The 16,083-nt window shown below is 34.7% G+C and overlaps 1 protein-coding gene across 1 annotated transcript in view; it reads right to left on the bottom strand.

Annotated features, from left to right (window-relative positions):
• EPHA6 (EPH receptor A6) overlaps positions 1-16,083 on the bottom strand; it is a 426,028-nt gene that overhangs the window by 220,471 nt on the left and 189,474 nt on the right. Inside the window, exon 4 of the mRNA XM_088144521.1 lies at positions 5,081-5,236. Coding sequence (XP_088000647.1) covers positions 5,081-5,236 — 156 coding nt within the window. The remainder of the gene's footprint in view (positions 1-5,080; positions 5,237-16,083) is intronic.

Genomic DNA, 16,083 nt, shown 5'->3' with positions numbered 1-16,083 from the left:
GAGAAGTGTTATCAATTGTGGTAGGAGTGTTTAAAAGTGTTTAAATGACAGCCTGCAGATTCTGAAGAAATAGACACCCTTCATACTCAAGGGCCCTCATGCCAATTTGCATGACGGTTAAATAGGTTTTTAATTGCCATTAAATTATGCCATCTAAACTGTGATTTCATGCAAATATTAAGCTGTAATGACATGCAGTGAATCATTTACTAAGATTTAGAACTTGGAACAAAGAGAGACAATTAATTCTAATCCACAGATTCTGCTAAATTATGTGTCATTGGGATTTTTATGAATGTGGCCTGATTGCTTTGTTATTACTTATAAATTATACATAGATTATATGTCACATTGGAGGGAAAAACCTGGCAGTCATAACCTTTTTGCAGACATCTGTGAGTAATACACTCCGGAATTTCCTTATGCTATATATTTTGTTTAGGCAAGCACATACATGGATGATTTTAAATTATGCATGCATTATATTCCAGTCTTCTTCAGCTCTAAAAAGTAGTGAATGGTTCTTAATTTATTTAAAGGAAATGCATGATATGATATCCACTACCTTGGCAGCTAAGTTGGTCCGACCTAAGGACCTTGGTGTAATCAAAGGAATTTTTCTATTTTTTTTTCTGTAGAGAAATAAGCCTCCAGACCATGTCTCAAATTCCTCTTAAAACCCCTTTGATTTTCAAAAAGGTTTATTGCCCAGCTTGGTGGTAGAAAACTCATGCAAAAATCCTACTGGGAATGGAAAGTTACTTACATTATTCTTCAAGCTTTGCCTATGCAATTTAGTATTGCATTATATAAACATAACAAGTTTTGCACCAATCAAGAATTGTTTGCAACAAATTCTAAAGGTATTTCATTGTAAAATAACAAATTAGCAGTGACCCGTTGTAGTTACATTGCTTTGGCAATTAATGTAACATGGTTAGAAACTGAAATACTAAATATGTTTGAATGTTAAGAATAAGATGTTTACCTAGACAGGAAATAGGTATCAATGAATTTGGTTAATGCCTGTGTTTTACAAACAAATTACTAAAACATTTAAACATCTTACTGCTGATGTTGTCCTTCTATGTACTTACAACTCAACAACAGTTTAGATACACATTTAAAAGGATTTAACTGTAGTATGTACAACTTACTTTTAAAGTGTTCTAATTTTGATAATGCTAACAGCAACAACAACAACAGCAAACCAATATTTTCTGTTGTCATCTCAGTGTGGAAGAACTCATTCTGTCAAAATCAAATAATTATTTCTCTGTTTCAAGATGGGTAGCCATATTATTCTTTTGTAGCAACAACAGAGAAGCTTGTGGCTTCTGTTGTGTTACTGTGAGAGTAACCAATTTAAAACCAGAGAACTTTGCCCCAAAGGGGCTTTCAGCAAGTATGACAAAATGCAAAAGTTGTTGCATTTGCAGAATGATGACATTTGCTCATCCTTGCCCTTCATGTTGATACTCATGCATGCATTGCTTCAAAATTTTTAAATTAGAGACGTTTATATTAAAAGGCAAATAGTATACATTCTTTCCCGTTCTCCAGATTTTGGTGGCTAAAAAGTATCTAATTTTTTTCTCCATAGAACCGAACTATTCAGAATCCTTTCATTTATTTACATCTTCTTTCCTACGTATTACTGATGTATAAAGACATATTAATAAAGTACTAACAAAATAATAATTTTGATGTGACAGCATACACAACAAACCTCTTGTAGTGGTTTATCAAGGTATTAATCATATAAAGAGAGAGAAATATGAAATTACATTGAAAGTTCTGTCTTTTTTGGGTGGGGGTTAACATTCATAAGAAGAGGACATGGACATTTGGACTACAGGGAAATCACTTTTAATGCTAAATAAAGTGAGGCAAGTACTTATGTTTTAGTTTAACTCGAAAAAATGAAGCTCCTACTTGAAACAATAGTGTGAACCTGGCTACTGAGTTCTTTATAAATAAGGCTAGTCTTCCCCTAAGTTTTATTTATCAAAATTATCATCTTTATTTTGGGAGATTAAGGTGGTGTATGTAATACCGTCTCCTCAAGTTTCCCCCCAAAATCATTCTATGAGAAAGTTAGACTCAGAGATAATGACTTGTTCCAAATTTCCCAGGGAGTTTTAATGGCTGAGAGTAGACTTGAAACTATGTCTCCTAGTAGCAGCATAATCACAGAAATGTTACTTGGAACAGTAGCTTAGTTTACTCGAATTAAAAAAAAGGGATCGGGACAGAAGAAAACATAAATTGTTTTACCCTCTTTCAATTGAAAAAGACAATCTGGTCAAACTAGATTGAACTACAGTGATGTATTTTGTTGGAAAATGTTGCAAAGTTTATTTCAGTTGCCTAATTAAGCCTGAATTCAGTATAAGATAATGAAAAACAAAATGTATCATATATTAAATATGGGAAAATTGTATTATGTAATCCAGATGGCACAAAGATCAGTAGGTTGATGCATTATAATACTAACAAATATCATGTTTCTCAATCAGAAGAAGCCCTCTGGTGTGGAGGTATAGGGAAGGAATAGGACCAAAGCATAATGGACCAAAGCATAATTAGGACCAATACCTAAATAGTATTTCCTACAATTCTTGCTTTCTGCTCTCAAGTCATCCCCAAGCTCATATAAAGTCTTTATTTTTGGACCTGAAGCAGCCTGAATATTAGGCTGCGATCATAAAATCATGTCTGTGGATCCGAAAGGGAACTTTAGCGTTATTTTTTTTAAAAAGATAGTGGACTATATTATATTCCACTTAGGACCACTTTTAGGGATGGCTGATGGGAAATGGAATGGCTTGATTTTATTTTAATTAGTCATTTGAATCTGATCCATAAAATTATAGCTCAATTTTAAATTCTAGACACCACATGCATATTTTTGTATCTTGAAAGGGTCTAGTATTTATCTTCTCAAAGGCATTTCTAGGATACATGCATTATAGATATACTGCAGTACATGTACACCATTTGTGTATGTTCATTCAATTTTGTATCTTTTTTTAATAACTAGGAAAAAAAGCAATTAGGATATAAATGCTTGAGGTTTCAAATGTGCTCCAAAATAACCAATTATGCACTTCATTTTCCTCTCTTAGGGTTACTTAATGTGTCAAGATGTTATTTATTGGATAGTTATCATGTTCACTCCAAGATTAAGGGAAGGAGAAGATTGGCAAAAGCATTGTTTGCATTATGATGTCAATATATATTTTGTAGAAGGTTATCCCAGGAATGATGAATGAAGAATTCTAGGGGTGTATTTGTGTATGTTAATGTTAGAAGAGACACTAAGCAGTATTACAATGACATCTAGACACAAGAATCTCTAGAACTGGAAGATGAAGTTAGCACTCTAAACATTACCAAATCAAAACCTACTGGAAATGATGGAATAATGGAATGACAGAAATACAGCAAGCAACAGAAGAATCTGTAAAGATTCTAATGAAACTATGCCAGCAAATCTGGAGAATAGCAGAGTGTTGTTCCACCAGAGTGGAAGAATCAGTCTACATAGCAATACCAAAGAAAGGAGACTTAACAGAGTGTGCAAACTATTGTACAATATCCTTAAATTCACAAGCTAGAATCATCCAACACAGATGAGAGCCCTACATGGCAAGAGAGATGCCAGATATTCAAGCTAGTTTTAGAAAAGGCTGAGGAACAAGAGACATTATTGCTGATTCATGCTGGATAACTGAGAAAACCAAATAATCCCAAAAAGTATTCAATATGTGCTTCATTGATTATAGAAAAACCTTCAGGTATGTCAAACTGTGAAATGTCCTTAGGAAAATGAGAATCCCAGAACATCTGATTGCCCTCATGTGGAACACAAGACAGAAATACAGAAAGTCTGGACAGAGCATAGTGAAACAGATCCAGGTCAGCAAAGGACTGTACACTCTTTCCTTATTTATTCAATCTATTTGCTGAATATATTTTGGGGGAAACTGGTTTTGGAAAATTTGACCGTACTTCTAAAAATGGAGGAAGAAACCTCAATACCTACAGTAAACTGATGACACCACTCAGAAGGCTGAGAAAATGATCTGGAAGCTCCAGTAATGAAAGTCAGGGAGCACAATGAAAAAAATGGGACTGAGATAAAGAACATCAAGTAATAACAACAGGTACTGCAACCAGTCTTAGAATGGACAATGAAGTTATTGAGTAGTGGATAGCTTCTACTATTAGGATTAATAGTATTAACAGTAAAGAACCAATAATCAAAAAATATACCACACAACTAGCACTTGGTGCAATAGCAATGACAGCCTTAGAAAAGATATTCAGATGCCATGATGTGTCTATACCTACAGAGATCAGAATTCTGCAGCCAATGATTTTTCATGTAACACTCCATGGATGCAAAAGGTGCAGTTTGAATAAACAGGATAGATGTTTTTGAACTTTGGTGCTGGAGTAGACTATTGAGAATACCACAATAGCCAAGAAAACAAACAAATGGAACATAGAACAAATCAGCCTAGAGTTCCCATTTAAGGTATAAATGATCAGGCTTAAGTTATCACATTTTGGGTACATTATGTAATGACCCAGCTCCCTTGAGAAGTCCATAATTCTGGGAAGGATGGAGAAAAAGAGAAGAAGAAGGTGGGCAGCAGCAGAGCAGATGGATGCAACTTTGGAAGAGTCAGGAAGCAGATCATCCTTGAGGTGGTTTATCTATGTATTGCTAAGAGTTCGAATTGACTTCATGGCACATAATCAATCAATCTTTTATCCATAAGATATATGCACACACAGACACACACAGAAAATATACACTAGTTCTCCCCAAAAGTTCTTAAAGTGTAATCATTCTATTAATAATGGAGTTGGTGCAGTGAAACAACAAAGTGTGTTGTTGTTTTGATGATACGCAAGATTGAGGAATACATTTTCACTATTTAAGAGTCTTGGGACTAAACGAAAAGCTAATTTGCATTTTTGATTAGCAAAAACAAGTGCTGTTTTTATCCTTTGAGTTAATAAGAGGGATAAGGGAACAATTTTAAACACCAGGATCAATTAAACTTACGGGTACATGCCATAGTTGCTGGATCCTTATCAGCTCGGAAGTAACCTTTTTCACACTGACATACAGATGTTGCTTCCATGAAGGTTTGGCTGTGTGGAGGGCACTTGGAACACTTTATATTTCCAGCAAATGCTTTATAGAATCCTGACCGGCAAGCTGTGAAAAAGAGGAAAGCAACTGATTAAGTATAACTACCTATTTCTATATAACAGCCAGTTTCTAGCATTTTCCTCTGTCTTTTTCAAAGCATGGTTACACTGTAATGTGACTTAGAAATAGAATCCAGCCTTGGAATATATAGATAAGTACAGACTGTATTCTCAGGTATTCAAATCAAGAAAGTGAGGATACAGCAGCCCTACAATTGGGTCATCTTTGCTTTTTCATTGGGGTGGGGGGCTTCTATTTCTAGGAGGTTCAGTGGCCAATGACACTGAGACAAATTGCATAGGCTGTGTATGTAACCCTGTGTGCACAATGCAGATACCTGGGCAATACAACCCTGCTTATTTTTATAAAATAAAAATTGTCTAGTAATTATTATGTGTGCACACATATTTATTAATATTTTTTCTAGATTATATATTGCCTTTGGTCAGAAAGTTATAGAAGCAATCCAAAGGAGTGATTATCAGGGTCACATTAAGACACTAAGATTTTCCCATACATTTAACGCTCAGAAATAAAAGGATGCTATTTCTCCATCCATCTTATAGTATAATTATAAATAAATTAAAAAATCACAATGTGTCACAAATCTTAATTATGTTTCAGATGAGATTTAAAAAATTACAAATCATTCACAGAGATCATGTTACCTACTGCTTCCATATGCCACAACATCATATACTTCATGGAGGACAGATAATATACTTTCTGAATAGTCCTTGTAGCCTAGTTCTGCTATTAATTTATCCCTAGGAGATAGGAGAAAAGCACTGTACGAAATATGCTATTAAAAAAGAAAGATATACCTTTATATAAAAACCTTTATACAGACATTTTAGAGGTCTTTTGTGGCAAATCACAAAACATTGAATTACCAAAAGCAACTGGTGAAGTTGTTCCTTCCTCTCCTCCCAGAATGCTCCTGTTGTTACTAGCTTATTTTATCACTGTATTTTTCCCGTACATATGGGCACACTTAAATCAAAGCTTTGATCACCTACTATTTTATATTCTAATTTTCCTTATGGTGGCTATTTGGGGCCATGGGCATCTTTGTAAATAAATTTAATGCTAAAGTCTAGTACTGTACTTCTAGCATGCTAGCTTTCTAACACCAATCTTACTATTAGAATTAGGTTTCCAAGAACAAAATAAATTGTCCAGGTATATCAGAAAATGCTATGCAATGCTTGCATTTTTAATAGTTTATATCTTGGCTTAGGTGTAATAACAATTGCAGTTTTATATATACTTTAAGTGGATTACAGCTTCCAGATTTGGACTGCAAAAATCTGGGTGACCGTTAGATGTGAGCAAAGTGTTAGGGTCTTCTGTATCTCTTTACTGCCATCTTGTGCTTCTCTGGATTTTTGCAATCCAGATCTGGTAGAAGTTAATGATAGTTATAAATGATGCAAATATGACACACAAAGGACTATCAGATGCTGAAAAACATTTCCCATGCAAGAAGTCAGAGTATGATTGGACTCTAGGGCCTGATTAGGCTGTGGTCTAACAAATCTTGGGCTTACTATTGTATACTCTGCATTTTCTTCTCTATGTATAAATTTACAAATAATCCACTTTTCCAAAATACTGCCACTGAACCAGCTGGCCAACAATCAGATTCATGAACATACAGGCCTGTTTAAACATAAAAAGTAAACCAATGATCTTAGTCTTGACTAAGATTGATTTACATTGTCAACTAAAGAGTGTAAGCTGAGTATAAATACATATTTAAATATAGCTGAAATTCCACCAACTGTAAATTCAAGAGGAGGAAGAAAAGACCCAGAATTTATCTCTTTTGCTTCCTTTCTCTGTCAAATGTTAGACTGTTAAAATCCCATCTGCCAAAGGAGACTGTCTGTTCCAAGCCTAGGTTGCTCTGCTATGTTTTATAGGAGCAGAAATAACATATATTTTTTTCTATTTCTTTTTAAAGAGCAAATTAAATATAAATACAAAAAATAAAAACTAAGGAAAAAAAATTAAAAATATGGGAATACGTAAACATGCATGTTCAATATTTCTACTCCAAATGACATCTGTAGAGTAAAGGTAATCTGTTAAAATTCCTATGAAATGATGATCAGATCTGAATAAATTTATCCTTTACTGCTTTTCAAAAAATTTAATAATTTTTCAGCAAATTCACATTTTAAAACACCACTCATTCAAGAGAATATGTATTTTAATTCTCTGATGTTACAAAAGATTGGACATCAAATAAATTGATAACAGACTTAATTCATTTCCTCTGTTGGATCCACTTACGTCTTAGAAATAGGGATAATGAACTATCAGCAGGATTAATTCTAATTTCTTCACATTCTTTCTACCAAAATAAATGGATGTTTATTACTTGCTTCCAACTCTCCAACACAATTTAGAAATGTAATGACAAAACTCTCTGTTCCACAGTGAAATAACTTTGAGAAAGATGAGCATATGTGGAGCAGAAATAATGTATCATAGTTTCTGTTCAGGGAATATTTTTAAACAGTTTTCATTCTACATAGTCATGAAAATATAATGCAACAAATACATGCCATTTAGTTCTGTGTCAATTGTTGTACTTGGGAGCTGGGCAGTATAGAAATTATTGTAAGTAAATAAGTAAATATTTGTCACACATTATTAATTGGTTTATTTAATTTATAAATTGCTGGTCAGCAACTAATCTCTCAGATTTGCATGCAATTTAAAAACAAACACAGTCAAATCATAAAAAGTGAAAAAGTCCATTTATTAATAAAAACCTTAGCAAAATCTCTAATCAACAATATTAAATCAGCTATAATTCTAAATGCTGGCATTTATGATAAAATCTTCTATGGCTTCAGATCTGGAAACATGAAAACAAAACTATAGGTCATCTTTAGAGGATTTATTTGAATTCCCACATGTTATCCAAGATACAGTGAAAAGAGACTGTTGGTGAAAACCATTCTTGAGGAAAGCACATTCTGATGGCAATCTTAGCCTTTTGGTACCAAGCAAAACAAGATATTTTTATCTCCCAGATTTGTAATATATTATTTTACCCCACAGTAATGTTGGTTAACTCCCTAGTTATATTTTTTTTCATTTTCATATACAGAAAAAAAAGCTTTGCTGAAGAGTGAATTAAAATCATCTAGACAAACAAGTAACAAGTGGACACTAATTTGTCTCAACTGATTCTGAATCTCATGAAAAGGAGAACTAAAGCTAGATGTCTTCAACATTTCAATAACCTAACTCACTAGTATAAAGAGCTTGGGAGAACAGATAACTCTGTGGAATTCTGTGATTATTAAGTTTTACATCCCTTTTTGGAACCAGCCTTCAAACTGGGGCAGAACTTCTCTATACAATACCCTCCATCTGGAGGGCAGAGAACATATCAAGAATATGTTAAGAAATTACATGAAAAGTCACAAAAGGATCCCAGAGGTTTACCAAGACAGTGCACCTGTCCTTATCTTGGAACTGGTCACCCATTAGATCAATGGGTGTACCTAAACCAAGTCTAAAATCAGTTTGAAATGGATCCATTATGGATTGATGAACCTGTCAAATTCATTTCTGAACATTTTTCCAAATCTTAAATTTGCCTCAATCCATTTTCAGATCAATAGTGTCAGCAACAAGATGCCACTTAACTAGATATCTCAAAGCACCCCAAGTTAGCCGTCTGCGGTAAAGTAAATAAAATATTTGTTTAAAATGCCAAAATCTCATTAAGTAGCTAAACTGATGATATATTGGCCAGACCTTATAGCTTTGATGTGGAAAATTTGAAATGCTCTCTAATCTCATAAAATAACACTAAAATCTCAAGAGAATGTTCACAAAATGCCAAAATCTCATGACATGTCATCACATATCAGAAAAAACTTTGTGAAAAATTTAGAATGTTAATGAATTCACAAGATTGATTATAATTATTTCTTTTGGATCAAGACCAGAAATAGTTCCTGACTCCTGCACATCAGTTGAGTTGTTAAATAGTGTAAGAAAATGTGAATGGATTTAGGTGTGTATTTATTCTAATATATTATTAGAAAACTATTTTTTGCAAACAATTTTCTTCAACACAAGAGATTTTCCCTTAATATATACATAGAGATAAACTTTTTTATTCTGGCCTTTAAACCATTGCAAATTATAGAAAATGCATGTATTAAAGGATATTTTTCTTTTTAAAATAAATTTATAAAGTACAAATTAGATTAGTTTGTATTAAGTGCTAATCAAATGAAAATCACCCTCAATCGTACAGATAATCAGTCTCATCTTCAGAAGTTGTATAGCCACCGTAGTCATGAGAATTCTGCAAGAAATAATCCCAACTGGCTATTTGTTTGATCAAAATTTTTATCAATATATAAAATAAATATATAAATAATAAATGAAATAAAAATAAACAATAAATAATGTTATAAATATATTTACCTGGTATTTAGTCTACAGAGATCATCCTAATGGGGAGGCATAATACAAGAAACATGTTTTGATGAATAGTAACATTTCATTTCATAGCAACATCTATCTAAAAATAACTAATAATCCAGTTATACTTTCATGTATGCTATATAGTGCAGAAACGTTATGGTTGATTTTACAAACCTATTGAAAAACCCTAACTCCAGACATAAAATGAGATCATCATGGTGACTGGATACATTAAAATAAGAATCAGTCCTTTATAGATATAATATGATAACATGCTGAGAAAGTCCAAACAATCATAGTCTTGGAATAACTGAACTGTGCAGAATGCTGATTGCTAGATTCAAAATGAAAAAAAAAAAAAAGGAAGCTCTTTTTACAGGTCAGTGCATATGCGATCAGAATCCGAAATAAACATCTCAGTGCCAATGCAGTCTCAGTCAAGTAGAAGTATTTTCCCATCCAATGTTCACATGCAAGATTTCCATAGAGATTTTACCAGAACCTGAATTACTATCAAAGTTTGTCAAAATGTGCTTTATAAGTTTCATAATGGTAATAAAAGAGACAAAAATAAACAATAGAATAGGAAAAATTCAGAAAAATAATTTCTTTTTGTAATCTACTATATGTTTCAAATGAATATATGCTCAATATTCCATTGCAGATTTAAAGTGAATACCATGTGAAAGAGAATTGTCCTTTGTGGTAAATAGAAATAAACACATGGTTCCCTGGAGGCTGGAAAGGCATCTTTTCATTTAGAAATGAGAACATTAGTAATTTGTGGTATAGTGAAACATTAGCAAACATATTGGGGAAGTGAGTTTCATTTATAGCACCATTTACCTAATTCTCTCCCCACCTCCAATATCTATACCAAAGTGTTTCCAAAGGTTTATGCCTGATTGCCCATTAATGTCCAGAATCATGGGTAAGCCACGCTAAATTAAAACAAAAACAAAAACTACAAAATAATGAATACAAAATTATTTATTTAAAACAGCATCCCTCTCAAGGCAGTTGCAGTGTGAAAACAGTGTATAAGCAAGCAGATGATGACAAAGCAAACATTAACAAATCCATGAAACCCTTGAAAATATAGCTTTACAGTACTAAAATCAGATACAATGCAGTTAATTCCAGAAGAGACCAATAAAATCCTTTCAAGAAAAGTCTAAAGAGAATTAATAGTTGTTCAGAGGTTTCTAAAAGCTGGTAGCCATGGGCCAGATGGAACCAAGATGCCAGTCCATCCAGAGACAAAGAGCCCCTCAGGAAAGGCACTCTCTTAACAACTCTCAACAGAGTAGAGCAAGGGCTTCTCTTGCATATGTTGAAGTGCTGGCATACTGATATGGATGAGAGTGTTCCTAAAAATAATTTGAAGTACTTGAAATTGTGGTGTAAATGGATCAAGAGTGTAATTTTCCTGAATTAGCATGGAGTCCAGGAAGGTTCCAAAACTTCACATTTGGTTATAAGGGGCGTACAAACCTGTAAGCCGTTGATAATTGCCTGTTATGAATTTATCAGGACATTCACATCTAGCTATTATGTTTTTAAAGCTATTAATGACAGTAGATCTGGTAAAGCTATGGTTGCAGTCTCAAGATATGGCAGATGTAGTTTACTAGAATAGCATATTTCAGGAATGTAACATTACTCTGAAAGCCTTCATATATTCTAAAAGTTGAAATTAGTGTTGGCTGGATGATATTCAGCAAGAAGGTTATACCTTCTTGCTGAATATACCTTCTCCTTCATTTGAAGGAGAAATTTCTGGCATTTCATAGGTACCAAACCAAATATTCAAAATTTGAAACCAACAGCTGTCTTGTGATTTGAATATACCTGTAAAGATACTTTTGAGAATTATTCTCATGCCCATGCTAATGGGAGAAATTCTTGTTTTGCCTAGATATACAGATTTTATGGATTAAATTTGAAACAGTAAAAGCTTCATTTTGTTCATTTCTCCATTACTAAGCGGTATTTATTTTGAGAAGTTCATCTGAAATGTACAGGACCTCTGTCAATTGGGGTACATATTTTCCAAAGAATAGCATCATCCATACCTTGGCAATATATTGACTATGCCATAGTACATCAGCATGACCTTAACAATGTCACCATCACCTGAGTCATGCAAGGTGCTGAATGCTGGAGAGATCACAGGCTGGTCCAATTAGTCCTCAACCTGCATATAGCCCCTTTACATTGTAAGCAACCAAGGACTGTCAGAAAGTCATTCAACACTGGCACACTGCAAGACCCAGGCCAAGTCCAATGTTTCCAAGATGCACTTAATGAAAAATTCTCAGACAATTTACTATTTGAAGGAAACGGTTCTGAAAAGTGGACACAGTTTAAAGATGTCATCATGCAGACTGCAACAACTGTACTCAGACTGAAAACCTGGGCACATCAAAACTGGTTTGATGAAAACCAGAAGACCATTTCAGCAGGCTCCAGGCCAAGAACAAGGCCTATACAGACTGACAGAATGATTCATCATCTGTCTCAAAGAAAGACAAGTTTAAGCACCTGCAGTCCAAAGTACAGATGGAACTGCAAGAAATGCAGAGAAAGGCTGAGCAGACATGCATACCACCAGAGAGTTCTTCAGATTCATAAAATCAGTTTATGGTCATTCTAAATCAGGATGCTCCCCCGTGCTGTCATCTGTTGGGTTGAGCTGATCAAAGACCAGGAAGGACTGAAAAACCACTGGGCTGAACACTTTCCCAACCTACTCAATAGGCCATCCATAGTTGATCATGATGTCTTACAACAGATTCTTCAGCTCCCAGTCATGGATGCCCTAGATCTGCCTCCCTTTATTGATGAGATCAAGAAAGCAGTCTTGCAGATGAACTCAGATAAAGCAACGGGACAGGATGGCATTCTTGCTGAGATCTGCAAAGCACTAGACCAAATGTCTTACAGGTGTTCTAAGACATCTTGGAAGATATGTGGTCCACAGAGAAGATGTCTGTTGACTTCCATGATGCCCTCATTGTGGCTATCTACTAAACTAAGGGAAGCAAATCAGACTGTGGAAACTACAGGGGTATCTCACTGTTGTCCATTGCAGGCAAGATCTTTTCCCACATTTTCCTAAACCAGTGATGGCAAACTTTTGGATTTGGCATGTCAAAAATTTGGAAAATGCCTAACTTACTCTGCTGGTGCCTAACTTGACTCTGCTGGTGTGTCAAACAAAATAGAGACAAAACTTTACATATTAATTTATTTTAAAAAATACAGTCCAATCATGTGTGGTGCTATGTATTATATAAAGAAACGTCAAATAATTACAAAAATGAAATATGAGTAAAACAAACTCAGTTTCTTTGGTAACTCAGATAGGGAGAATATTTGTTGCTGGGTATCAGTTAACACTGGCGTGTCACCCAAAATGTTGCGGTGTGTCACCTTTGATACGTGTGTCATAGGTTTGCCATCACTGTCCTAAATAGACTTACCACTGTCTTGGAAAGGAACCTCCCAGAGACACAGTGTGGCTTTCGGCCAAAATGGAGTACAACAGACATATTTGCTGTGAGGCAAGTCCAGGAGAAGTGCATCAAGCAGAACAAGCTTCTTTACTCCTGCTTTAAAGAAGGTAATATGATTTAATTTATTACCTGAAGTAACACAAATGCTCTCAAATGGTTTCAGCCCTTCAAGGAAGGTATGGTCAGAAAACAAACTCCACAAGGACTACTGGAATTCAGTTGTTGTAGGGCAGTGTTGTCCAAACTTGGCCACTTTAAGATGAGTGGCCAAGTTTGGACAACACTGTTGTAGGGCATAGGAGCAGAATCCTGAAAGCCTACCAAAGTCTCCCTCTGTCCTCTCTTGGCTTTGGCGACTCAAATGCAGCATTCTCTTAGTCAGGTAATGTATCCCTGCCACTTATAAGGACAAGGCAGAGGCTTTTGTGCATTTGCAATGGTTGCGCATAAGCATCTTCTGCCTATTGCAAGTGCTGGCTGACGCTGTGAGGTGATTTGAAGAACCTTATCAAGGCAATTCATACCATCATTTCACCTAAAAAAAAATCATATCGTCTTCAAGCAAATCCATGCCGCATGGCAGAGAATATAATTAGCCAAATTTCAGTTCAGATATCAGTGAGGTTTCTTTGGATTCTGACTGCTCATTGATGTACTGAAGAATAAAAGGAACTAGTAGAATTCATTAACACAAATCCTAATGATTTTTGTCCTTTAACATTTTGGGGTGAGAGAAGACAGATGAGGATGCTAAACTACCTGCACTCTTCTCTTACACTTCTAACTTGTTCTGCATGTACACACTTCCCTTTCTAAAAAAGAAAGAAAGGACCTGCCTCTTTTAAAATAGGAGTTCAGTGAATCAGATGACAGAGTAGGACTGAAAATAATGAATGAAGACAAGCCATGAGGGATGGTGACAGAGTTGGAGGTGTCTGGGATTATCAAGCAGCTTCAGCTGATGAGAAGTGGTGGATCAGGTGCAGCAGCAGAAGCAGGCAGTGGCAATGGTGTGTTGAAACAGTGGACCAGCAGCATTAAGCCAACAGCCCACATATAGCCCAAGTGTGGCATTGGGAATTGGGCAGGTACAAGTACCAGTTGTTTTCTTCTTTTTATTTCCTCTCCTTTATAGTCACAAGCACCCAACTAACCCCACAATTGATGGGGTAAATGTTGTAGCTGGCTAAATAAGGATAATCCAGTGAACAAAAAGTTATTAACGTTGGCCAGGCATGGCCAGTCATGAACCTTCTCCCCACAGAGAGGAGATTGGCCTCATCACTCCTGAGTTTTCATAGGTCCCTCAAGACCTGGTTATGTCAGCAGGCCTGGGGACCCCAGGGGACATGGAAACTAGTGAGGTGGCTTTATTATTAACATCCCTTTGCCTATTTTCTTTTTCTGTGTTAGTTGTTTTTATAGCTTTTAATGTTTTTAATAATGATTATATAATGGTTTTACAGAATTGTTTATATATTTATTGTTTTATTGGATTGTTGTATGCCTCCCAGAGTCTCATTTTTTGTGAGATTGGTGGCCATATAAATTTGATAAACAAGTTAATAAATAAATAAATGGGTAGTTGGCAGTACCTAGAGATGCATCTTTCCCTTATGCCATGTTGATAAAACAGCCAAAGCCATTGGCTAGGGAATAGAAGAGAGAAAAAGACAGAGAAAAGGGGTATAATTAGAAGGGGAAAGGAGGATAAGAAAAGTGGAAAACAAATAGAAGACAAGATAAGGTTAAGAGAGAGGTAAAGTAGATTACTATAGAAATAAGAAAAGGCTATTGAGGCAAAGGATATAGAAACATAGGAATGTAGAATAGTGTAAGGATAAGTAAGATAAAGTGTGATAAGGAAAAAGTATTTCATTGCAAATCTCACTGCAAATAAGAGGCCACACAGTATCTAAGTACTGAAGTAGAACATTTAATTTAAATTATAAATATTTGTTTTATAACTTTCTCTTTCATAAGAAAAATGGTTTGTCTAATGGAAATTGGCTTGAGTCTTACCTGGTTTTCTTCTGCCCATGAATTTACATGTGGCCATGTAGAAGTGTGCATTAAATGGTATGTCACACCACTATGCAACAAATTACATTTTTTCAGGTAGTCCCATATATGTTGAAAGAAATACCACTGATTATAATGAGAGGATGAATCATATAAATTTACTCACCCCACTTAATGGAACATAGAACTGAGGTACTTAATTTTACTAAACTGCATAATTTTAGGAATTCTTAAATGAGTGAGTGTACGGACCATTTGTTTATTTAAAATGCAAATGCTAGCTTTTCTGAGTTCCCTAGACATTATTTTTATTATAAATTTATGTTTTAGAAGCTAAACTTATTTCTTTTTTTCCATTTTCCATTTCCTCCACTATGCTAGAAACAGGATAAAAATAATTTAGAGATGCAATTAGATTCCTTAAAATGAATCTGGGACACATTTGTCATAGAAAAGGTCAGATAAAATGCCAAATGGATTCTAGTTATTTACTATAGGCCTTGGCTTTATTCCCCTCACATTTGACAAAGTAATCTTTCAAATTTTTCAACAGTGCAGGAAAGTGTAACTTTTTCCTCTTATAAAATGCACAGAGTGGCAAGCTTGTAACAGAAACACAATTCGGCAAACCTCTTTCCCCATACCATCCATGATGGTATGATATTACATTTATATCAATATTAACACTACTGGGCCTATTTACTATAATAAAATCAAGTTAATAAATTTCATGATAGGTTAATAAAAGATAATCTTAAGAAGGCAGCATGAACAGAGACTTTCTTAAATTAGGACTACAATTCATAGTCATGGATAAAAAAGAAGATACGAGGAAGATGGATTATGTATGAG

This window comes from Python bivittatus, unplaced genomic scaffold (genome assembly GCF_059951505.1).
Source record: "Python bivittatus isolate LINGU-HERP-01145 unplaced genomic scaffold, Pbiv_v1 ctg000350_np1212, whole genome shotgun sequence".
Lineage (NCBI taxonomy): Eukaryota > Metazoa > Chordata > Lepidosauria > Squamata > Pythonidae > Python > Python bivittatus.
Note: the sequence above shows the minus strand (reverse complement) of the source record. Positions and strands in the feature narration are given on the sequence as shown.